Here is a 25,880-nt window from a genome sequence, read left to right on the forward strand (position 1 = left end):
GTTCAGATGATCTGGAAAAGAGGTGGCAAAGTTTGCAGATGATACAAAATTATTCAAGATCCTTAAGTCTGGAGCAGACTGCGAAGAGTTAAAGGGATCTCACAAACCTGGGAGACTGGGCAAGAAAATGGCAGATGAAATTCAGTGTTGATAAATGCAAAGTAATGCACATTGGAAAACACAACCCCAATGATACATACAAAATGATGGGGTCTAAATTAGCTGTTAGCACTCAAGAAATGATCTTAAAGTAGCCATGGATGGTTCTCTGAAAACAACTGCTCAGTGTAGCAGTCAAAAAAGCGAACAATCTTAGGTACCATTAGGAACAGGATAGGTAGAATAGTAAATATCGTTGTCAGTTAGGTGCATGTGCTCTCTCTGGATGCTGTTCCAGCCCTGTGCGGATAGTTGGTTCAGCAGACCTTGATACTATTACCCAGAGGGAACCACCAGCACGGTTCAGTGACAAAGGCAGTCGACCAAGTTTATTGCCCTCATGACACAGTCCAAGCGCCTTGGCTCCGTGGTTACAGGGACACTAACACATGAGTGTCCAGTGGCAAGGAATGGCTCAGTCAGCAGCGGGACTCTCTGCTGTCCCCAAGGCCGCACAAAGGGTTAAGGTGAGGCACCCCAATATTTATAGACTCGGACAAATAATTCTCGTACCATCTTACGTGTTTCACGACAGCTACTTGTTACCACCCCTTGTATCATGCTCCAGGTGTCTCGGGCACAACATCCCTATTCATTATTTCTAGCAGATCCTCTTAGGTGGTGGTAGGCCAGGATGTCCCCAGGCTAAAATTGTGGAGTGTGTTCTCACACATACCCAATATATGTTGCATCCTAGGCGTGCCTGTGTTTTAGCCACACTAGCAACACTTTTGCCAAGGTCATATAGTGACCTTGTAAACATCTGCTTTAATACATAGCCTAACTTTAGTTCACAGCCTGTGGTTCAGGCCTCAGATCTTGCACCAGGCCCAGTGCTCCAGGCTACAAATATCATAATGCCATTAAATATCATAATGGTGCAGTCACATCTTGAATACTGTGTGCAGTTCTGGTCTCCCCATCTCAAAAAAAATATATATCAGAATTGGAAAAAGTACAGAGAAGGACAACAATAATGATTAGGGGTATGGAACGGCTTCCATAAGAGGAGAGCTTAAGAAGACTGGGACAGTTCAGCTTGGAAAAGAGACGACTCGGGAGGATATGACAGAGGTCTATAAAATCATGACTGGTGTGGAGAAAGTGAGTAGGGAAGTATTTGCTCCTTCACATAACACTAGAACCAGGGACCACCCAATGAAACTAATAGGCAGCAGGTTTAAATCAAACAAAACAAAGTACTTCTTCACAACGCACAGTCAACCTGTGGAACTCGTTGCCAGGGGATGTTGTGAGGGCCAAAACTATAACTGGGCTGAAAAAAGAACGAGGTAAGTTCATGGAGGATAGGTTCATCAAAGGCTATTAGCCTAGATGATGAGGGACGCAGCCCCATATTCTAGGTGTCTTTACACCGTTGACTGCCAGAGGCTGGGTGTGGATGACGGGATGGATTACTTGAGAATTGCTGTGTTTTGTTCACTCCCACTGAAGCATCTGGCCACTGTTGGAGGACAGGATTCTGGGCTAGATGGACCATTGGTCCAACCCAGTATGGCCATTCTTGTAAATAACATTGGGCAAGTCTCCAAAACTCTAGGACATGGACTCCTAGTGAAATATACTTTCTCACATGCTACTGACCATGATCCAATTTGGGCAGCAAGAACCAAATACAGAACGAACGCTCCGCAGCTGCAATTTAGAAAGCTTATTAATCCACCTAGAATTTTGTCCTTGAAACGTCTCTTGCCCGTGTAGCATGGAGCAGTCAGCTGAGACCGTAGCAAGACCTATAACAGATTCCCTCACATGCAATTTAAAATATTGACAAAACAGGCCCAGAAAATACTCATGCAGTTGAACGCCTGACTCACACATGTAGTTACCATGATTGTGCATGTAAATCGGGGAGTTGTATATGCCATGGGTATTCGAATATGCCGTTATTTGACTTGAGGTACAATTCAGAACTGAATCAGGATCTCCTGTCACTGGCAGACTGCGACAACTGATGCTCTGAACTCTGCCTTGTCTTAAACAGTGCTATCGGCGCAAAGACCAGTGTGCCGTCTGCTGGCTCGTTGTTGGGATGGAAAATATGTTCCCTAAGGCCTTCTTCTTCCTCCTAATCACTGGGGCTGTATTTGTGTGTACGGAGCTGAGGGGAATAAACCAAGAGAGCTTCTGCGAATAAGGGGGAGAGCGTGGAAATGGGGCTTCTGAAATGCTACCACTGGTCCTAGCAGAGGGCATACCTCTCAAGAGCAGATACTGAGTTCTGCACCAGCCGAACGGATCCAACGTACAATGCCCCTGTCGGTGTAAAGTTTCTTGCAGCCCCTCCTAGAGTGGGTGTGCTGGAATGGAGAATCTGACCCCCTGAGTTTGGGTTTCCTAGCACTGGATCCTGTAGCCTCCTGCAAAAGGCTTGTTCAGCCAAGCATGGGCGCTCTGCAAAGTCCACAACGTGCAGGTGAGTTAAAGAAATGCAGGTGTAAGAGCCGCTCCCCTCCTACGGCAGCGTGGCCAGGACTCGTCGGTAGTACACTTGCTGTGTTGGAATGAATGCACTCTTTTGTGCGCGCACATGCGTGCTCACGCCCACGGTCCCATGCATTTGTCGGCCTCTGCCATGCATCCTCTTGCAAAGGGTCTTCCTCAGTCCCCAGGAAGGTTTATATTTTCTTGCAAGCCACCAAAAGGCTCAAGAGAGCCCCTTGCTATGGCTTGAGAAGAGCATCAGTTACTGGACCTTGGTCCCTGTAGAGATGCTCAGGCTATTCCCCAGTGCGCATCTCCTGTGCTCCCTTACAGTGCTTTTCCTCCCTTCATGCCCTGTGTCTTCACAGCCCTGTTGCTGGGCCTTGAGCACGGCCTATCTGTGGGGAAATCGTTTTCGCAAAAGGGGTTCCAAAAGTGTGGGCCTTCCTGTTCGTTTGCTTTTTGGAGCCTCCCTTGCAAAAATGAGCACAGGGCGGCTTGAGCATGGAGCCTAGGGAGGCGTCTGCCACTCGCTAAAATTATGGGCTTTGTTCTCATTTTCCCCCCCCGGGTAAGCCCTGCCCATCGCAGGCCTCCTCCGCACACCTACAGTGCATGCCAAAGCCTCATCGTTTACCTGAGCTTCGGCCTCTAATTTCTTTTCCAAATGCCATCATTTGATTCCCCCTCCAAATCCATGTTAGCGATTTGAAAAGGGGATTCCATTCAGAGCTGCCTGCAAAGCCCCAAGTCGAGAGTGTGTCTGCGCATGTGGGAATCTTGGCTCCACAAGCAGCTAATGTTGCGCAGCTGCAAACTGTTCCTGCAGGAGTGGAGGTTCCATGCAGAAAATTAGCTTAGGGAGTCAAGACCACATTTTTCTTTGCTAATTAGAGGATTAAAGATGCAGGGGTTTGGAGCCAGCTGTCAGCATGCCACGGAAGAGAGCCTTTGATGGTTGCATCTGACTAGAGATTAAATAAATTGTGTTTTAAATAAAAAATACGGTAACTGTTTTAGATTAGCTGGGCCCCCCAAGAATAATTCATGCCCTCTAACGCCAGGCAGCTGGTATACTGTGGCCCCTAACCAGACTCTTCGTAATCATCTCGTTGTTTCCTTGTGCTTCTCCCAGTAGTTTGTACCCCCCAGATGTCTCGTCTGTCCTTTAAATTGTAAGCCCTTCGGAACAGGGACTGCTTTGAGTTCGAGTGAGACCCCAAACCCGTTGATAGGCGTATTGCCATTCAATGATATTCGTAACATGCAAGCTAAGAGACAGATAGAAGGATGCTCAGATCTCATGCATTCGGATATGACCGATTGCTTAGGGGGACAGGAGTCAGTTTTCCCTTATGTACAGCATTGCTTATAATTGTGCATTCTGTGTTTCATGGAGGCTTTGCACCTTCCTCTGAAGCACCGGGTGTGAGCCGTGCCAAAGGTAGGATATCGAAGGATATGAGCCAATTATTTGTGCTGGTATTGCAACTTCATGTCATCTTTGTTTATCTGTGTTCAGTGTGGGACCTCTTGGTGCCAGAAAGATGTTGATAAATTACTGGGAATACAGAGGAGAGCACAAAATGAAATTAAAATGCTGGAGGGATGTGATAACCATCCACAATTACAGCACACCTCCCTTAATTAGGATGTGGTTAATTGAGAAATCTGATTAAATGGGTCGTTTCCCAGGGAGCTGCCCCCCTCCCATCTTTGTTGTCCATTGGCAAGGGCCGCTGCTCATTTGGGAAAGTGATGCTGCTTTAAATGGGGCGATCCTGCCCCCCAACTGCCCAATTATGCACACCCTGGTCCGTCCCGAGCTTGCAATCTGCCCAGGGAGTGCCGCCGGGACTCAGAAGCTACGCAGCTGTTTCCATCATCCCTCTGGTGGTTTTTCTTGGAAAGCAAATTTCAGATTTGCAGCCCTGGAGATTTGCACCAGAAACCTGCTTCAAAGAGTTTAACCCTCGTCCAATGGGGATAACTGAAAGACATCATGTGATCTATGGGACCAACTGAAACTACGTGAAGGGCTAAAAATCAACATTCTGATTCCAACCAATGCCCAGATCAATGGGTTTTCTCAGATCATTCAGTAAATGATTTCAAGGGGTGAACGAATTTGGGGCTCTCTCTCTCAGTGCTCAGAGGCAAAGGCTCTGGCTGAATCGACATGTGTGCCGAGTTGATTTCCCCGCAAACAGACCCATGCAGGCAGCCCCTTTCATCCCGATAGAATCCTATTGCATTCAGTAGGGTGATGCAGGAATCCGCCCATGGAGCTGGTACAATATGGGGCCTTAAATCTCCCTTGTCATCCTTCTGCGTGGCTTTCCATGTCCCAGTTGCAATGTTCTCCCCTGCTTCTCCTGGCTGTACAGTGTGGAGTAGGCCCGGGGCTGGGTAGGCTTCATGCCTTATCTCAGGGAGACAAGGAGATGGGGAACATGCCACAGACTGACTGGTGGGTCAGGGTATTTGAAGGAAGTTGGTTTTGAAGGAGTGGCTTGGTGGTCTGCCTAGCAGCTGCAGGGATGTGGCAGGTGGTGTGATTAAGGTTACGCGGTTCTTGAACATGGTTCTTTACAAACATGGTGTTTCCCACAGTGCCCAGGGAGCTGAGGCCATAGTTCAGCAAGGACTTAAGCAAGTGCGTAACTTTAAGCATGTGCATAATCCCTTTGAAGTCAGCGGGGCTGATCCTGTGCTCGAAGCTCTGTAGTTGCTTGCGTACCGGGCTGAATGAGGTCTTGGCTGTGAAAGCAGTTTCCAGAGGAACCACATCGACGAAAGCTAACTCCGGGGCTGTACTTGGCTGGGTTCTTGTGGTAGGGGGAGCGTTTGGAGAAAATACTGTTGACAAGGCTATGTAATCATGGTTACACTCCACATCCTAGTCCTGTTTTCTCACCGTCCGCCCCCCCAGAGTTCTCTTCTGTAAATAATACTTTCCAGTGTTTAACCTGGCGGAGGGAAAGCTCAGTGCTTTGAGCATTGGCCTGCCAAACCCAGGGTTGTGAGTTCAGGCCTTGAGGGGGGCCACTTAGGGAACTGGGGTTAAAAAAAAAAAAAAAAAAGTCTGTCTGGGGATTGGTCCTGCTTTGAGCAGGGGGTTGGACTAGATGACCTTGTGAGGTCCCTTCCAACCCTGATATTCTATGATTCTATGGTCTCTGCAAGGTTAATAGCAATTAGAATCACAGCTGTTTTATTGACATCATTTGCATCCAAATCAATTGCTGCTCTCCTAGAACTCTTTGAGAGCTGTGGATAGCTCCCAGGGAGATTTCTCCCCCCCCCCCCTTCAAAACAAACACCCAGTATTGGTCAGGTTAATGAGCCCAGGAATGTAGGTGCCCTGGCAGAAAGGGGTATATTCAGTTTTGATGCTGTGAGCATGTATCCAATTGGACCCCCTCCAGAATAGTAACATTCTTGCTCCATTATAACGACCTCCCTCCATAGAGGACCCTTTTCAGGGGATCTCAAAGCAGGTTAGGAGCATTAAGCCTCACAAATGCCATGTGAGAGACTGGGTGTACAGATAAGGAAACTGGGGCATGGTTGATTTGTTTAACCGATTTGCTAGTCCTGGTTGCCAGTCTTCTTCCTCCCCCTGTTAGATACATCCTAGCCAGGGTAGCGTTATTGGCTGTCCCGCTGAATGATTGATGAAGCACTCTGTAAGTAGCAGGAAGACGAGAGGATTTGCATAGCCATAATCCTGGAAATCGTGCATAATGTATCAGGAAACGGGACTGTCCCTGGCGGTTCATGTGGAGAAAACTTGTTGTTACCTGTACTTGGTTTCAAATGGAGAACAAGGTGCAACTCAGAAATTCAGTGAAACCCCAGCATCCCTCTGGCAGAGAAGTCATGCTTACCTTTCCTGTCTGGAGCAAGAAGATGCTGAGGATGAACCCTTTCTACAAAGGAGGTCCATAAATCTGTGCTGAAATACTACCCTATGGAATGCTTCAGATTTACAGGAGGAAATCGCTGCTCTCAGAGCAGGTGGGTGTGCACACTCGGGGCTTGCTGTTTCTGCAGTCAAAGCAAAGGAACAAGGTGCTCATGTGTGCGCTGCCAGCGAAATAGAAGACGTGATGCTACTTGTAAGGTATGCACAAGACAAGACCAGAGGCGCCATACAGCTTCACTACTGGCAAGAGCTCAGTTGGGACTTGCCTCTGCCCTGTGGCCTGCAGCATTTATGGAGAAATTGGGGACGCTGCTACTTGCTCCAAAGCTTTGCCTGATGGGAACTACCCTCCTCTTAGTTTTCGGGTTTGTGGGGGGGAGGAGAGGAGCGTTTGAAGTGAACAGGAAAATTACTCACCTTAATTATGCCTTTTCCTGGCCCTGCCACAGCCTTGAAAGCCTGACGGATTTAATTTTTTTTTTCTTTTTCTGTGTGTGATTAATACTCTAGTTTATTAGAGCACGGAACTGGAGAGGAGTCTGCACATTCCCCTCGGGTGGAATAAATGGGGAAAAAAGAGAATTGAATGGATCAAGAGTGGGACTCGGGGATGCAGGGGGGATCACAGAACCTTCCCTTCTGGGACTTGGATCCTTTGGTGCTAATGAAACAGGAAATCGTTTCGTTGGCTGGTGTGATATCGGTGTAGCTCCCTGATGGTTCATCAGCAAGTTTTGCACAGGGGACCTTCAGCCCCTGGCCCAACACAGACCCCTGCCAATGAGCTAAAGGTGTAACTCCATTGGCTGGTCGTGTTAATAGTAGGCTGTAATCCTGTAGTGGACCAGCCACTAGAGGGCAATGTGAAACTCATGTTCAGTGTGTAACGTTGAGTTATGGGTATAATACCTGGTGCTTAACCCTGTCCTCGCTGCAGCCTATTCTGCTGAACGTTTTTTTAGATTGCAAGTTTGTAGGCGCAGAGACTGTGGCTTCGTCTGTCTAGAAAGCCCCTAGTACGTTATGGGTGTGACTGTGTAAGTAACAGAACCACATTCTAGACAGTGTGGTGCAGGTTGGTGCATCTGTCTTTCAGTCTGGCTTGGGTTTGTGTATGCCAGAATCCCTTGGTTTATGACTCTACAGAAACCCGTACCTCTGTGTGATGCCACCTGATCAACAAACTAGGGCAGAGACTATGTAGGCCTGAGCTACTCTTTTTGTCAAACACACAAATTCAAGCTCAGATGAGTTCATGTCCACTTTTGAGAGGGAATGTCCTACCTCACCAATCCCCACCAGCCTCTGATGCTAGCTGGGGACAGCAAGCAGCCTGAGAATCCCCTGTTAGCAGTTTGCAGAAAGCGCTCCTGACGGCATCTTCCAGTGCCTGGCGCACTGTCACCACAGAGCTGGTGATGCTCCCTGTAGCATACGGCCAGGCTGAGGGTTTGCCACAGGCTTGCTTGAAAGCTGCTTCTCTGAACCAGTTACCGGAGAAGGGAAGAAACGAAACACGACAGAGGCGTTGCTGTGCCCAGGATTCAAATGGTGGGCCGGGGGTGTGTAAATGACTCTGATTTGCCTGTTAAAGGGACCCAAAGATGGTGTTAATTACACCCACATTGACTCCCTCTAGACCCCACATGACCATCATGCGACTCAAACCAGCCTGTTCCTTCCCCAGCACCTCGGACTCAGGCCCACGAATCTAGGGAGAGCCTAAGTCCATCTAATTCCCCTCCCCGGGGCAGGGAGCAGAGGGAGAGGGCTGGGGCAGCAAGGAAAACAGCTACCAGGGAGCGTTCGTGCAGGTAGCCCCCCAGCCTGCTTCTAACCACCACTGCCTTGCCCTCTTCTGCTGCAAGCTTCGTCAGACCAGGCTCCCTCATAGCCACCCCTTAGCTCTGTGGCTCCCAAACTTTTTAGGAAGGCGACCCACCAGCTGCAGTTTGTCTTTTCTTCATGACCCGCCTAGGCTCCAAAATCATAGACCAACGTTTTCCTCCCCCCCGCCAAGGGGGCAGCGACCACCCGCAGCAGCATCCTCTGATGCTGTTCTGTGTACCAGGGCACAACGCTGCTCACTCCACTTTGGCTGTGGGGGCAGGTGTTCCACGTTTCTGCTGCCATTGTTGGATGTAGCCTGACTTCGCATTTAGCTCTTCTTATCCGTGGAACACGGACAGCCCGGATGTGGGACTAAAGCAAACCAGCCATGCTACGTGCAGTAGAACGTGGGGAGCTTGGCTGTAACATTCAACCCATCTGAGTGCCCTGCCTTCCAGTGTATTGCTGGGAGCTACGTTGGGGTACCCCTGCAGGGCTGGGGTACCCTTGGGATCCTTGTCAAAACAAGATGGCATCTAGTGCTCCCTGGGACAGTCTCACCGTTTTTAATAACCTGGCCTCCCCTCTGGCCTGGTCTCCCTCTATAATAGCAGTACTGTAATAGGAAACACGATAGCGATGCTTTACAAACAAGTCCCTTGAAGGTAGGTAAACACATTCAACAGCTAGGGAAGCTGTAGTGAGTGTCAGAGCCCGGCTTAGAATGGTGGGCTTTCTAGTTTCTTGTTTTCTGCTCCGCCCACTAGATCATTGGCTTAGTGTCGAGGCCTCAGAGAGAACTTGTGATTCAACTCCAGCTACAAACCCATTGCTCAAGCCAGCTTTGCAGGGGTCTGCAAGACTCAGTCTGTACTGCTGTCTTCTCTGCCGGGTGTTTCAAATAGGCACGTGGATTGATGTGGTTGTACAGAGCCTAGCACAATGCAGTCCTGGTCCAGGATCAGAGGCACCACAGCAATGCCAATAAATAAGTTAATCTTTCTAGTGCACATGCGTTTAGTAGTCCTACAAGGGTGGATTTGTGGTTTGAGGATGGAACCTTTTTTTACCTGGTTTTGGTCCCAAACCAACAAACCACAGTGGAGCTGGCAAAGTTGTGCATTGCATTGTTGAGTTGGCTTTGATCCCACATTCAGATCTGAAAGGTCAAGACTCAGATGAATAGTAGAACCACACAAACTAACCCCAGATCCTTGCAGAGCTCCGTGATCCCAACACCCAGTGGCCAACAGGACTACTCAACTTTGCCTTAGCTTCGCTATTCTGAACACTCTCCCGAATCAGCGTGCACAGAAATAGTCAGTTGGTGGAAAGACTGTATGTGCTGCTGTTTTCCTTCTGGTTATTTCTTGCTGCCTCTTTTACCCAGTGATTCTGAGTTGCTTTGCTTTTCACTTTCTCAATTTGTCAGCCTGATTTAACAACCACTTTTGTACCTTTAAGGAGGGGAAAAATACTTGCTCAGAAGCGTGATGTCAGGTTATTCAGACAGTGTTTCCTCAGGCTGGTTGGACTAGGGAGCTTGACTGGCATGATTCAGCACGCCTGGACAACTCAACCTGAAACAGCCAAGATCTGGAAAAAAAATAGGAAGCAAACACTGTCCTCTTCAGCTGAGCTTTAGATGACCATGGAACGATTACACTTTCTCAGCTGCGCTCAGTGAGAAGGGAATTTGAAATAGTTATCTTGTGCCTGGCTTACAGCAGAGCCTGACCAAAACAATCTTGGATTTCAGGATTTTGAGAAGCTGGCATTCTGCGCCTGTTCTGTGCAGCATAGCTGTGAAAGCAATAGCGTGTGTGTGTGTGTGTGTGTGTGTGTGTGTGTTAGTTATAGGGAGTAAATCCCACTCTCACTGAAGACCACTGAAAGACTCCTATTCCCTTGATGGGAGTCGAATCCAGACTTTTCTAAACCAAGGCCCCAATCCTGCAAATACTCTCATGCTTAACTGTAGTCACATTGATATCTCCACTGACTTCAAAGGAACTACACATATGCTTCAAGTTAAGCATGTGCTTAGTGTCTGCGGGATCAGGGCCTGAGTGACTTGTCTGTATCCTCGTTAGCAGATACATCTCTCAGTGCAACTAAAACAGTTTGTATTTTAATGTAAAGAAATAAGTATAGTTTTACTTGCAGCAACCTGGCCTCTCTATTGGATGATTTGAACCAGTGATTGATCAATTGGGGGAGATGAAAGTATAAAGGGGAGACGAATAAGATGAGATTTAGAAGAAACCTCTCCCATCCCGCTCTTCCAGTTCCCCTCCAAAAGGTGCTACATGTTCTAAAGCTTGATGTACAGATTGTCAGATGAAACTGAACTATTCATTAACTTTCAATAATGAAAATACTTTTCTGGTCCAGTTCTTAAATGTTTTAATTAAATTCTCACGGTGCCAGGCCCATTCTGCCAAAACATTAGAACACACAGTTTTTATTTACCTATTTCACAGGGGATTTTGTTTTTGGAGGTAGTGGGGGGGCGGGAAATGAAATGATTAAAATAATTAAAATTAACCAGAGAGCATTGTGCTAAAATCGAACGATTGTAAAACCTCACTTTTGACAGATTAGCAGCCAAGGTTCGTTACATTGTCATTATTTATTATTTGTATAGATGTAGCACCCAAAAGCCCCCGTCCTGGATCAGGACCGCAACACCTGGAGTGCTGTACAAATCCAGCACAAACAGATGGTCCTTGCCCCGAAGAGCTGGCAGTTTGCGTATATAATCTTTCAGGAGGGATACGCTGCACACTTAGGATGCTCAGTAAATCACTGCGTCTGTCACCGTAGTGTGAGAGTTGTTTTTAAACTAAAATGAAAATAAAGTAGCAAATGTATTAAAGTTACACCAAGAAGGATATTGATAAATTGGAGAGGGTTCAGAGAAGAACCATGAGAATAATTCAACGGTTAGAACATGCCGTATGCTGATAGACTACGGGAGCTCAATCTATTCATGTTAACAAAGAGAAGGTTAAGGGGTGACTTGATTATAATCTGTAGGGATCCACGTGGGGAACAAATATTTAATAATGGGCTCTTCACTCTAGCCGGGAAGGGTCTAACACGATCCAGTGGCTGGAAGTGGAAGCTGGACACATTCAGACTGGAAATAAGATGTACACTTGTAATAGTCCGAGTAATTAACCACTGGAACAAGTTACCAAAGGTCGTGGCGCCTTCTCTGTCACCGGCAATTTTTAAATCAAGATTGGATGTTTTGGGTTTTAAATATGGCCTACAAACTATTTGGGGCATGTTCTGTGGAGGTCAGACCCGATGATCACAATGGTCCCTGCTGGCCTTGGAATCTATGAATATGTGAAAGAAGGTATCTCTCACGTGCAAAGCAGTGTATCGCTGGCAGGTGCTCTGATACAGCGCTGGGAGCAGGGTAAGAACCCAGATAATCCTTCTGCTAAGGCACTAGTGCTCCGTGTGCTTTGCCGACCCTATTATGCGGAGTCAGGCTGGTGCATGTGACGGCCTGAAGGGAATTCAAAAGGCCCTTAATGATGTATTGCCATCCAGGGGTGCTCAACATAGTACCTGGCAGGATGAGTTAATGAAGCCTCGGCTGCCTGTAACTTAGAATGTATACGCTGCTACACATGTCAGTTGAACCCGAAGGATGGGGGTGGCGAGGGAATTAATGGTAGGTCGCTAGTTCCTATTTCAGTAGGATTTGGGGCCTGACTCCTCTAGGCTCCTTTGAAAATTATAGGCTCAATGGGCTGTTTTGAATAGAGATTTGCCCGTCTTTAATTCTCGTGGATTAGGAATGATAAATGAAATATCATGGCATGTTCAATATTCATTTCACTTTTCCAGTTACGCAGGAGCGGCACCGATTGGGAGTGGCCGGTGTGTGTAAAACACATTTCTAAATAAGGGAGGTGGGAAGGGAATGGTTATTAGTATTGGCTGCAGGAGGCTCAGTGCAGAGCAGCCTGGCAGCTAACGGGGTGCTGTCAAATTGGGTTTTACTTTCCACTCTTGGTGCAATGTGCTCACTTTAGGCCTGCAGTCCGTTTCCCTTCCGGGTTCACATTGGCATGCTGCTCCTGAGATTCCTGGGGGCTTGGAAAGTTCTCAGTCTTTGTGAAGACTTGTTCTTACAGACCCTGACTTGTGGCTCCCTGTTGACCTGACCTTGTCTGTAAGATAATGTGAAAAATCAGCTCAGGGCTGTAACCCTGCGCTCAGATCCATGCACGCTGACCCTTGCTGACCAGTGCAGAGCTATACTGAAGTCGGTGAGACTTAACTCTCTATCCTGTTTGGGCAGACCCATGTTCAGATTCAAGGACTTCGGATGTTTTCAGTTGAGAGGTAAAATGATCTAATATACACCTTGTAACAAACAAACAAAACCCCTGTATATCCATATGATCTAATCTGAGTTCCTGAATAATACAGGCCACAAAATTTTACTCTGTGATTCCTGCATCCAGCCCATAACTTGTGGTTGAGCTAGCGTGTAATCTTCAGAAAGCCGTGTATGTTGGAGGTCAATCCAATGGTTGAGTCCTCTTGATACCACTACTCTGAGTGGGCCAGGAGTTAGTGTTTTAGTTCATACTGTGTATGCAACTATAGATGCAAGAATATGTTGGAGGTACTTTCTTACTTTTGGGGTAAATAAAAAACATCTCACTCTAGAAATCACTTAGTGCAATGAGATTCCTGTACTGTATTTAGTAACACCGGGTCAGATACTGCAGTCAATGGGCATTTTGTCTGTATAGGGAGGACTGCAGCACTGGCCCATTGTCTTCAGCTTTAAGTCACTGAGGACCCCCTCTTCTGCACAATTTTTCCCATGTGAAATGATGTATCCCATATATGTTGTTCTTTAGACAGTGGTTGTGCCCAAAATGTACTAAATTCTTTCCAGACTCAAAGGAGAATGCAGTTAAAAAGACAGAGCCAGCTAACATAGGGAAAATGGATGCAACATCCAAGCAAAATGACGGGGGTGAGGATAGATAGATTGTTTGTGGTAAGTTGAGTGGTTGCATGAAATTTTTTTTTAATTCAAATTTTAAAACTTTTAAAAAATAATTCCAAAAAAGGAGAGAAACGCATTCATGAAAAGGGAAAGAATTCAAATATGTAAACCAAAAAAAGGAAAACTTATGGCTTTCTCCAGCAATCATAACTTTGCATTAGTATGTTTGGGCAGTGTGACCTGTATTGAAGACTGTAGGGCTGTACAGAGTTGTGAAAATGTTCACACAGTTATTCGTAACGTATGTTTCAGGATTTTTGCACTGAAGTTTGTGAAAGGTCACATGTTCATACATTTCCCTGTGAGAATAGATCTTTACCAACATGATATTTTGCAATAAAAATGTTCAAAAGTTGGGCTTTTTTGCTTGAAAATAGAACCCTTTGAGTGTTCGTCTGTCTTTCATTCAAAAATAAACCCTGTTCTCAAGCCAGCTCCCTCAGGCTTTTGATGAATTCAGGCCTTGTTCACAAAATTGAAATGAAATGTAAAAATCTCAAATGTCAGTCTTTTGAATTTGATTGCAAATATTTATTAAGCGGTAAAATGGCATAATTCAGTTTCTATCACCATCACTTTTTTGACACAACTAAGCACACAAGTACTGCTAAAGCCAATATATTGTATCCAAAATGTTCAAAAACTTTAAAGAGCTTAAAGTTAGGAGTCTAAATCTGTATATAGCCACCTAAAGAAGTGACCTGATCTTTTCCCCAAACGGGGAGCTCCCAGCAGCTCCCATCAACTTCAGTTTGCTTGGAAACATTTCTGCTTTTCTACTGGTGTATGGGTCAGTGTCCCCCGGTCAGTCTGTGTTCGCTCTGCTTCCAGCACCACCCCATGTTGGTTTAGGATTGTGTTGGGGAAGCAGGTATTATGTACATGGGAAGACTAGGGATGGACGTGTATTCAGTGTGGGGAGGAGAGGCAGATAAGGGTGTACAATGGGGTCGGTTCTCTATGCCCAGGAGGGGAGGGAGTGCCTTGCACAGGGCTGGAAGTTAATCTCCTTGCCCTTCGCCCTATTTGAAACAGTGGATGTGCAGAATAGAATCAGAGCTTTCTTCTAGCCGCTTCAGTATTCCATCTCCACTGACTCCAAGCACAAGTCCTGCTTGAATGAATTTATTCGAGCAAGAGCCAAGGACCGTAGCATACAGTTTAGGAGGTTCGGGGGGCTGAGTATTGCCAGGTCTTCCACTCTTTGATGTATAGTGGCAGATTGATCTTCCAGTGTTTTCACTCTTGGAGTTGAAGAAAGCAGAGAATCCTGCTGAGAGTATTTAATAATAATAGTAATTTAGTTGTGTGGATTCAGAGACTGAATTTCAGAGGGGCCGGCTGTTTGCTCTCTCCCGGTTGAGACCATCTGTGGACTGGAAACATACATAACTAGGGCAGTTCAGGATCCCCATCCAGTGATCAGAGTGGCCCACTCCCATGGCAGCTAGCCTGCTGGTACGCTTTCCAGCGATCCTGGGTACCACTAAACTCTGATCCCATTGTTTATTCTGGATGCATCCTGCTTTTTTTTTTTTTTTCCCCTGGTTGCCTCCTGCAAGTGACTGCAAGGTGAAATATAATTAGTAAGAAATCCCAGCAGCTCCAAAGTGTCAGGCAGAGAAATGGGTGAAGGGTTAGCTGATCCCTCAGAGGGGGTGGGGGGAACCAACACACCCGACTCAGTTCTGAATTCTTGCCTGGAGGTTACAGTTCTCCATTCTCCTCCTCCTCCTCCCAGCCACCCCTCCCCATCCCCGTTTACCTAGGTAGGCCGGCTTTTTTTTTTTTTTTAATAAAGCTTCCAAGGTGGAGCAGCTGCCATTGGAGTCCAGTCCAGCGTTAAGAGCATTTAGTGCTGTCGTGCCCCGAGGGAACAAAGAATTACTGTGACACATTCCTCCCTTCTTCTTCTTGTGGTTTGCAGTGTAAACGCTCCCCATCTCTCTCCTGTGGAGCTGCGTTCTTCCCCCGCCCCCACGCCAAGCCCCCCTTCACGGTTGCAGACAGCACAGATATGAGGCCCACCTGTCTGATGTCAACATCTTAGTGGGCGCGGCCGGGGGAAGAATGCGCCGCTCCCAGCCCCGTTCAGGTAATTAATCCCCGCAACTGACAGGTGGCAACAGGCGGCCTTTGGCTCCGGCTCTTGGGGAAAAGCGCTTGGAGGAAGGATTTTAATAGCTCATCAGTGCAATGCATACATGTCTGGCAACCAGCAGTCTGCAGGGGGAGAGAGAGGAGTGGGGGGCGGGGGGAAGAGTGCTGGATAAAGGGAGTTACAATCGAGCTGAACTGCAAAGGAGCCCTTTAGTTCAGAGACACCCCTCACATCCTGTGTGTCAATGCAAGGATGTGGGGTTTTCTCCACGTTCACGCAGACTTCGCAGCTGCCTGTGCAGTGAATACAACTATGTATAGGCACCGCACAATGTCTTATCCCTGCACATTTTGAGGGGCAAAGGGTGATCTTCTGGCTGGACATTGCACAAGAGAGTCTTTTCTCCGTGCCTCAGTTTCCCCATATGCAAAACCGAGGGTGATGTGTTCCTCCTTTGCAAGTATGTTGTTAGGTTTCTTTCAGCGTGGTCTGCAAAGGGCATGGAAAGTGCAAGAGATGGGCAGCGTTGGCTCTCCCTTGATGTGAGGAGCCAAACCTCCAAAAGCACTGTCTTATTTTTCCTCACAAAGGGTCCGCTCATGAGCACCCTCAGCTCCCATTAGCTTTCCTGGTTGCCGTGTCCACTCAACCCAAGCCTGGGATGCTCTCAAGGGTGTAGTGTGCGGGACAGATGGCCGCTGAGCAGCAACTTTTGGCTTCAGTGTTTTGAATGCAGCCGGCATCTTCGTCAGTAGGAAGGGCAGGTTTAGTATAAAGCCCCGGTCTCCCTTCTCTCTCCAGAGAATGGAACTGGCTTTATACAGCCCTTTCTGTACCCAAAGCAGCAACAACATTGGCAGTCAAGTCAAGGATCTCCTGAGTTTATAGGATTGATCTTGCATGCTGAGTGTGAATTCTTCTGGGAAACCCAATGTGATTTCCCCCCCCCCCCCGCATTGGATCAGGCTCTGAATTCAGACTAGCTCACAAGCATCTTGTTCATACATCATCGGTGAATGGCAGATGTTATAAGTACTTGCCATCAACACAGACGTGGCTTTGGTCTCAGATAATCTGTAGATTTTATTTTGAGTCAAGAGGAATTCTCCCCTCCATGCCATTCTGATGTCAGAATTACTTAAATTGGCTTTTCTTAAGCCATTTGCTTTTATTCCCTAGGAATCTGTTTGTGTAACCTTTGGCGTTGCTCCTTGGAACGCTTCTGCATGTAGGAAATTAAGCTTCTAGCAGAGTGTGTTGCTAATGAACAAACAATAAAAAAAAATTTTTTTTCAACTCAAACTGAAACCCAGTAACAAATACAAAAATGCATGAGTCCAAATTCTCTACGCACTGTGTTTTGGCAGCTAGCAGAACAGAGACACTCAGTTTCCCCTCTGATGACAGAGGACTTTCTATTTCTCGGACAGTATCTCAGCTGCAGTGTAGCGGTGGAAAACTTGCAGCCAAGCGGGGTCGTGAAATTGCAGTTTAAAATGAATCCCAAACTAAATGAGCTTTACTAAAAAATGAATTGCTGGGGGAAGGTTGTAAGTTGTTTTTAACCATTGTTGTTCTGAGTGAAAGTGACTTGAAGATAGAGGATCTTATATTCCCTAGATGGCATCCTAGATTCCTTTCATAGTCATAACTATTCGGCATTAACAGCGGGCACTCCTGGTGTTGGGTGAGCCACTTTCTTATTTAGAAGCCCACTGGGCCACAGGGACTTGACTAGCTTGGAAATTGAGACGGACATTAAAGAGGTACTTAAGATCACAAGTTTCATTGACAAAGGGAATAGTGTTTGATGTAATATACTTAGACTTCTGTAGGGCATTTGACTGGCACACTGTTTTGATTAAAAATCTAGACTGATGTAAAATGAACATGGCACACGTTAACTGGATGAAAAACTGGCTAACTGATAAAGTCTTCAAAATGTAAACATAAATGTAGAATCATCACGGACTGGGAGGATTTCTAATGGGGTCCTGCAGGTATGGGTTCTTGCCCCTACATTACTCAGCATTTTTATCAGTGAGCTGGAAGAGAACCTAAAATTGTCACCGATCGTTTGCGGACGACTGAAAAATTGTGGGAATGGTGAATAATGAAGGGGACAGGTCACTGACACACAGCGATCTGGTTCGCTTGGTAAGCTAGGCACAAGCAAACATGTTTTAATTCAGCTAAATGTAAATATGCACATGTAGGACAAAAAATGTGGGCCATGCTTACAGAATGGGGGACTCGATCCTGGGACGCAGTGACTGAAAAGGATTTGGGTGTGTGTGTGTGTGTGTGTGTGTGTGTGTGTGTGTGTGTGTGGATAATCAGCTAAACTTGAGCTCCCCACGCGACTGTGGTCAAAAGGGCTAATGGGAGCCATGGATGCATAAATGAGTAGGAGTAGAGAGGTTATTTCACCTCTGTATTTGGCACTGGTGCGATCTCTGCTGGAATCCTGTGTCCAGTTCTGGTGCCCACAGCTCAGGAAGGATGGTGATAAATTGCAGAGGGTTCAGAGAAGAGCCATGAGAATGATTAAAGGATTAGAAAGCCTGCCTTATTGAGATCCTGGCGTCTATCTCCTTAGTTTAACAAAGAGAAGGTTAAGGGGTGACTTGATCAGTCTGTAAGTACCTACATGGGAGCCAAATGTTTCCTAATGAGTTCTTCAATGTATCAGAGAAAGGTATAGCACACTCCAATGGCTGGAAAGTTGAAGCTAGACAAATTCAGACTGGAAATAAGGTGTAAATGCTTAATAATGAGGATAATTAATCACTGGAACAACTTATCAAGAGTCCTGGTGGAGTCTCCATCTCTGGCCATTTTGAAATCAAGGCAGGATGCTTTCTCAAAGATCTGGGAGAGGAAATGTTTTGGTGAGGTTCTCTGGCCTGTGCTCTGCAGCAGGTCAGACTAGATGATCTCAGTAGTTCCTTCTGGCCTTGGAATCTATGAATTAAAGCAGCGTGTCAGGGATTTTGCTGCATCAGAGTTCTGCCTGGGAGTTCATTACTCAATGGAAAGCCCACGCGACTTGCGTTGCACAAACAGAGCAGATCCTTCCAAGAGACCCTTCCTTTACCTAGCTGAAAATGCTTCATTTGGGAGCTGAAAGGTTTTTCTTTAAACCTTTTGTTTACCCACCTTAAGGAGAAGGGGGCTTGTTGAGAAATCAGACAGGTGTCGGCTGATGTGAGCTGGCATGTGTACGCATTGTGATACTGAATTACCAGTGGGGATGCCAAGAGTGTGTAATATAGTATGTCTGCTCAGGCAGGTGGTGAGGGCAGGGCTGGAGTCATTGGAATGTTTTTTCTTTTCCTTTAAAACGTATTATTAGTCAAAGAGCAGAATTTACTGTTGTTTTTAGCAATCTGAGTCTGCTTATTTGGACATGACACACAGTGCTTGAACCCCAAAGAAAAGGCTAAGCAAAGCTTATCTTTCTCTCTCAGCTGGGGACGTATAGCTGGGCTGTATTCCTAATGCATTTGTTTTAAGTAACTGTCTGCTCCATACGTCTAATAGAAATTCTCTCTGGCGTGTTCAGGATTAGCTCCCTGGACTGTGGTGTTGGTTCAGCTCTTGTTCCCATTAATGGATAATAACAGTTGTCGTGTTTCAAAATGACAGGCTGATGTATTGAGGAAGGCTAACTTACGGTATTCTCCTCCCAGTCAATTTCATTTTTATACTCTCACTGCATATCATGCCATTTTGATTACATAATCCGGGGGAGCCAGGATATTGACCTTGTAAAGTATCTCACCCAATTGGTCCAAACTTGCCAGTTTCCCCTTATTTCTACCACGATATTAATTTCTTCCAAAAAAACAACAGTGCCATTTAGGATGAAGGGCTGACTCTGGCTTAACTTTCTGGCTTCTGCCAGTTCTAGAAGAAAAGATTACAGTATGAAAAGTCTTATCGGGTTTTCTAGTCCATCTCTCAGCCCATGCTGAATTGTTCATAACTGGGCACGCACTGGTCCACTACCATTGGGATATTTATTCCCCTAGCAAATACAGCTATTGGAGCAAAGTCCAGATATTTCCTTTCTTGATTTCAGAGCCCATTACTCAGTTACATCTCTTTGTATCCCTTAAAAATAACTTCTCTCTCGCATGTTCACGCTCTTTTGTAGACTTCTATCCCCTTCACTGTCACTTAGGCAAGAATGGCATGCTTAGTTCTTTCCTCAGAACCTAGTCCCAGGACCCATCTGGTAACTTTTGAGGACCACCTGTGACCTCTCCCCGAATTGCATCTGACGAAGTGGGTATTCACCCACGAAAGCTTATGCTCCAATACGTCTGTTAGTCTTTAAGGTGCCACTCTGTTGCTCTCCCCAAATTGTCCATCTCTGTCTGGAGTTGAGTACACTGTTGATGTTGCAGCCTCAGTGATACTTCACCTCTGTATTGCAGCACGCAGTGGTGCGCTTGCATCGGTATATAGGTGCTTCAGAACAGCTTGGCCACGGCTTCAGTCCGTTCCGGCCATGCCTTATGCCTCGTGTACCAGGGATGTTACTGGGCAGTCGAGCAGTTCGACTGGAGTTCATGCACATTCTGCCGGAGAGGTCTTCCGTTTCATCCCAAATATAAACATCTTCTGTGTGTGCACAGAGAGCTTCTGTCTCCAAGGTTTCACCGACACAAACCTCCTTTGAAAATATATTTCATATCCCTCTATTACATAGACACAGATAATATCACTGACCTGATTAGAAGTCACCGTGAACGAGCTGTTCCCGTCTCTTGGGCCAATGGAGAGTTAGGACTCCAATTACAAATGACCACGAAGGGTTTGGCAGGAACCAAAGCCCCAAGGGGCTTTATTTAATAGCTGACAGCAGGTACTTTATGGATAGATTTACACTGAGCTTACATGGCTGTGGCCTCTCGGTGACTGTAGGCTGAAGGGCCGCTTTGCCCGAGATGGCTTTGAATGCTGTGGTTTGGCTGGGATTCCCGGAGTCCTATCCCTTGTGCTGCCCTGATGAGACTTGAACCACTGGCCAGCAAGGGAGCAGTAAGGCTGTTTCACCTTCCTGTCCTCTCCCCTTCGGTGCCCGCTTGCCTTTCTGCTGCGGATATTGCTCCTAGCCCCTCTTTGCGGTGCACTGATGATGCCTTGAACAAAGAACAGATTAGTCGACTATACGCTGGGAGCTGCATGTGCCGTATGAAGTGTCACGCCTGGCCCATTCCTGTGATGCGCTGAACTCCAGCCTGTGTCTGTCAGAGAGGAGTACACGGGTCCTTGTGAGACCAGGCCCCAGAATCTTCAGTATCGCTGCTTAAACAGGGGACCTCTCCTCTCCTGGGAGGAATGAATTTTTTTCCAAGTTTCCCTCACTCGTTCCATTAAATGAGATCTAACCCTCCAGTCCACATCATGGAAGATAATGTGCATTGTCACACAGGTTAAGGTGTTATCTCCAGCGACCTGGCCAAGTTTCATTAGGGGAAGGTAGATTCTGTCTGCTTAATAATTTCCCCTGCGGTTTTATATGGATGCAATATTCTTCGTTTTTGTCCTAAATCATTGTGTTAAAAACCTACTGCATTTCTCCCCAGCGTTGGCTGCATTTCTTAGGCCAAAGTGATCCCTATGTGCATATACACACTGGGATTCTCCTGGGTGAAAATTGCTAAGATTTCGCTTTTGAAAAGTACAGTGGTCACTCAAAGAACCTGACTTGAAGGATCCTGCTCGTAATGTAATGTTACCCATTATGCCTAGTTTGTACCTACCATGGATCAGCTGAAGTTCTTCTTCCTCCTTGTTGTTTCCCTCTCCAAACACTTCTAGACCTCTAGCTGTTGTCCCCTACAGCACATGCTTTGTCCCTGTTATCGAACCATGCTGGGCTGTGCATGGTTTCAAAGCTGCCTAAGGGATTTGGACACTTAGTTTCCAATAGTGTTAGTTGGATCGTTAGTTGGCTTTGCAAACCTTAGCGACTTAATTTGATTCCATAAGTTCTGAGCTGCAGCGCACAGGTTCCACAGTAATGCATTGAATAACGTTCTGTTGCGTAACTTCCCAACATTTTAAAATGAGGCTGGCTCTTTTTTTAAAATTTTCCTTTCTTGGGGATATGGTAGCATTCAGACTAAAATAACAGTGAATTAACTGTGCAAGGAATTACTTTTTAATAAAAAAGAATAAATACGAAATTACAGGTTAAAAAGAAGCCTTTGATAAGCCCACTGTCTAGATTCGTGTTTCGCAACCTGTCTTTTTTTTTTTTTTAATTGTTTGGCACGTTCTCCATTTCCGCAGGCTGGGTAAATCCTTTGTGTGTTTAATCTCTAGCCTGCAGGCACATAAAACAGATTGCAAAACTCCGTCTTCACATTTTAGAAAATCTGAAAACTTAAAACATTTGTAGCACCTCGACTGCAGTGGTGTCAAACTCCTGGGCAGTGGGATGGCCTTGAGTCACTTCCCCTAACTCCCCAGTTCTTCTGACTCTGGTTTTCTTGCATGTTGCCATGAGTAACCTTTGAAACACACCTAATCCCCCGAATAGCAATTGCTAATCCCTTTGCTGCCACATGACCAGCCACCTACCCGTATGTGTGCCAGGCTCTCCTGTACCGGCAGGATGTGATGGCCAGCTGGCGTCGGTAACCTGTACATACCTGTTGCCTCCTTGTTTGAACAATTGGGATCAGGTAGATGAGCTGTTGCCGTGAAAGACATTTTAAAGAAAACAACCACTTTGGGGCTTTTGCTTGCATTCCACTATAAGAAATTAATAGAAGTCAGTGGGAGAATGCCAGCAATTTCTGTGGTTCAAGTGGTTAGGGAGGCAGTTCTGTGCTTCATAAATTCCAAGGCCGGAAGGAACCATTGTGATCACGTAGTCTGACCTGCATAACACGGGCTGGAGAACTGCCCTGAAATAACTCCTGTCGGAACTAGAGCATTTCTTTACATAAATAATAATAAGAATAAAACAAGCTCTAAACATCCCTGTGCATCATGAGGAGAAAAGGCCTCCAGAGCTAAGTGTGTGAGCCGCTGATTTTCTTTACACCTGGATTCAAATTGTCTTTGGGGGCGAGGGGGCGAGGAGGAGGGGATTGGGGGTGTCTATGGAAGTATTTCAGGTAGCAGAGAAGACTGGACACTACCTTCAGGGAGAGAATCCAGCGAAAGAGTTTAGGCTCTGATCTAACGAAGCATTTAAGAACTTGCTTAAATCAATTGCTAATACGTGGGTGCACACGTGCTTTGCTGAAGCCCAGCTGAAGCCAAAGGGACCCATGTGCTGCAGTGCTGAGCTGCACTGGGGCCTTACTGCGGCAGGTACACCGACGGAAGGGGGACTGTAATGGTTTTATTTGTAGCTAACGCAGCTGGAGTCTGATGTATTTTTCATACACGTGCATCTTACTTTCAGGAGAGGGAGTTGTACTGTACTGATGAGGGCCCATGTCTTGGACTCTCTGCCCGAGTTCTGTTCTGGGTTCTGTTCCAGGCTGTGCTGGTGACTGTCTCTCTCTCTCCCCGGGGTAGTTGCTTCAATTCTCTATGCCTGACCTCCCGACGTGTAAAAAGACACCATATGTCTCTGCGGCAAGGGGTAGTTAGCGCTTTGAGGTCATAGAGGGGCTACGTAGGGTCACCGTTAGCACGCCCCTGAGAGAAGTGCATATTGTATAAGTAACATAAAATAAATACTTTGGGATGGGCCCCACTTGCACAGTTCAGACTGGGATCTCCTTTTCAAATATCCACCGAGTTGTAGGTGTGTTTAGGTCCATGATTTCATGTCGGACCACTGGGGAGATAGGAAGCCCACTTGCAAAATGTGATGGCGGTTCAGATCCACATGCTGGTCTGGTTTTCAAAGGCTCCCGTGGATCAGGGCTGCTCTGATGCCGGGTAGTTAGAATTGGGCCATCTCCATTTCTTTTGGCAGATGCGGTGGCTGGGGGGCGGGGTTAAGATGCTTGATTACAGGCCAGGTCCAGTTCACATAGCAGTATAGTGGGTACCTGACCCATTGGGTGAGGGCAGTCAGAGGCAGTCGGTCAGGATGCTGGCCACATGTACCGTTGGCTGTGAAACTGATGTACCTTGACCACGTCCGCCCGATGAGCCACAGGGAGCTTTGACTTGACACATCTTTTGTGTAAAATGCGTGGAGAGTAAATGAATAGAGTGGATCCAGAGCCGATGCACCATAGCAAACTGAGTAGCCCCCTGTGCACGGGCTTTACAGCTCACGTAATTCTGCATGGTTGGCTCTCTGCCCTCTTCTCCCAACTGCAAATACGGACTGATGTTTCTCTTGTCCCCCTTCCCGTCTAGTACTCGACCGAGCTGAAGAAGCTGTACTGCCAGATCGCCAAGACATGTCCCATCCAGGTCAAAGTCATGACCCCGCCGCCACAGGGCGCCATTATCCGCGCCATGCCCGTCTACAAGAAGGCTGAGCACGTCACTGAGGTGGTCAAACGCTGCCCGAACCACGAGCTGAGCCGGGAGTTCAACGAGGGTAAGGCGAGCGTCATGCGCCGGGCCAGCACCTGCCCTCAGCCACCCCCCCCCCGTGCGCGGGCATCGCTGGGGTCGCGTGGATACGGCGTGGCCTGGTGGGATTCTAGGCCCAATGTTAGAGGGAAGGTTTGCTGAGTAACAAACCCGGGAGGGCCTGACGACCCTCCCTCCTTTCTGTGTAGTTCAGGGGTGGCCAACCTGTGGCTCCGGAGCCGCGTGCGGCTCCTCAGAGGTTAATCTGCGGCTCCTTGCACAGGCGCCGACTCCGGGGCTGGAGCTACAGATGCCAACTTTCCAGTGTGCTGGGGGGTGCTCACTGCTCAACCCCTGGCTCTGCCACCGGCCCTGCCCCCACTCCCCCCCTTCCCCCCCTCCCCTGAGCCTGCCATGCCCTCGCTCCTCCCCCTTCCCCACAGAGCCTCCTGCGCATGCAAAACAGCTGATTGCGGCAGGCAGGAGATGCTGACCGGCGGGGCTGCCGGTGGGTGGGAGGCACTGGAGGGCAGGAGCTGATGGGGGGCTGCTGACGTATTACTGTGGCTCTTTGGCAATGTCCATTGGTAAATTCTGGCTCCTTCTCAGGCTCAGGTTGGCCACCCCTGTGTAGTTGGAGGCCTCCCACTAATGTAGCGGTACAGCCCTGGGAAGGCAGGGCTAAAATAAACTACAAGGCTGCCCATGCTGGGTCAGCATCTGACCTTGCACCACACTGGCGCAGACAACCTCCCCAGACTCGCTCCCTTTCCAAGAGGCAGCTGTTCTATGCAGGAATGATCTCTGTGCTACTGGGAAAGGGATCCGGTAACAGGATGCAATATCATCTTGAGTCTTTAATCCACGTCTCAGAGATGCAGGGGTGTTTGTCTCTAGGAGGGTAACACCAAGTGCTGTAGACCGTCCTCCTATTCGTTGAGCATTATCTGATCAGGATTAATTCGTTAACAATCCGTTGTTTCTTAATTTATTACTTATTCCTGCTATTACTAGTTTGCTAGCAGGCGTTATAAAGATGTCCCAGGTTTTTAACTTTTCCAAACTTAACATCTGTGTTGTCTCTTACCCAAGTTCACGTGGGTTCAAAAAGCATCTGGTTTGGGGCCCAGATGTGTTGTTTATCTAGCACCCTATCTGTGCATGGCAGCAGACCGATCCTGCCTTGGGGAGGTTACAATCTCCTAAACTACTAGACAAGGCAGTGCAGTGAGCCAGGGCTCTAGTTGTTTGGCCAGGGGGCTAGGGACAGGAAGAAGGGAGATAAAAGGACCACCCAATGGGAGAGCATGCCGTTCAAAGACTGCTGCGGATAGAATTTGTATCCCTTTCTTTTCTTTTCGCTGGTACCGTGTCTCGCCGTCAGGGCAGGAGTGGCAGGAGGCAGCCGTGTAATGTAGGGTATTGATTGGAAAGCAAGTAAAAGGAGTGGGGATTTGAAGGATTCCAGCTGCTTTGTGCACGGGCTTTTCAAGGCCAGGCATGGGATGAAAACCTTCATGGAGTGGCTTTCTGGAACAAGGCCCCAAATGTGGAGCTCTCAAAGGCAGGGCAATGCTTCCTCTCGAGCTAGGGTGACCAGATGTCCCGATTTTATAGGGACAGTCCCGATTTTTGGGTCTTTTTCTTATATAGGCTTCTATTTCCCCTCCCCCACCCCCATCCCGATTTTTCACATTTGCTGTCTGGTCACCTGATCTCGAGCGCCAGAGAAGGATGGTCCAGTGGTTAGTCTGCGAGCCTGGGGCTCAAGATACGCAGGTTCAAGTCCCTGCTCCGCTACATACTCTGTGGGCACGTCTGTCTTCCCTGCTTCTGTGAGGTGCGGTGAGAATAATAATCAC

The 25,880-nt window shown here is 47.2% G+C and overlaps 1 protein-coding gene across 2 annotated transcripts in view; it reads left to right on the forward strand.

Moving 5' to 3' along the window:
- The window catches only part of TP63 (tumor protein p63), a 112,280-nt gene that overhangs the window by 64,793 nt on the left and 21,607 nt on the right, over positions 1-25,880 (forward strand). For both annotated transcript variants that reach the window (XM_034782591.1, XM_034782589.1), the window contains exon 4: positions 23,857-24,043. In XM_034782591.1, the coding sequence (XP_034638482.1) occupies positions 23,857-24,043 (187 nt within the window). The remainder of the gene's footprint in view (positions 1-23,856; positions 24,044-25,880) is intronic.

The sequence above is a fragment of the Trachemys scripta genome, chromosome 9, assembly GCF_013100865.1.
Source record: "Trachemys scripta elegans isolate TJP31775 chromosome 9, CAS_Tse_1.0, whole genome shotgun sequence".
Lineage (NCBI taxonomy): Eukaryota > Metazoa > Chordata > Testudines > Emydidae > Trachemys > Trachemys scripta.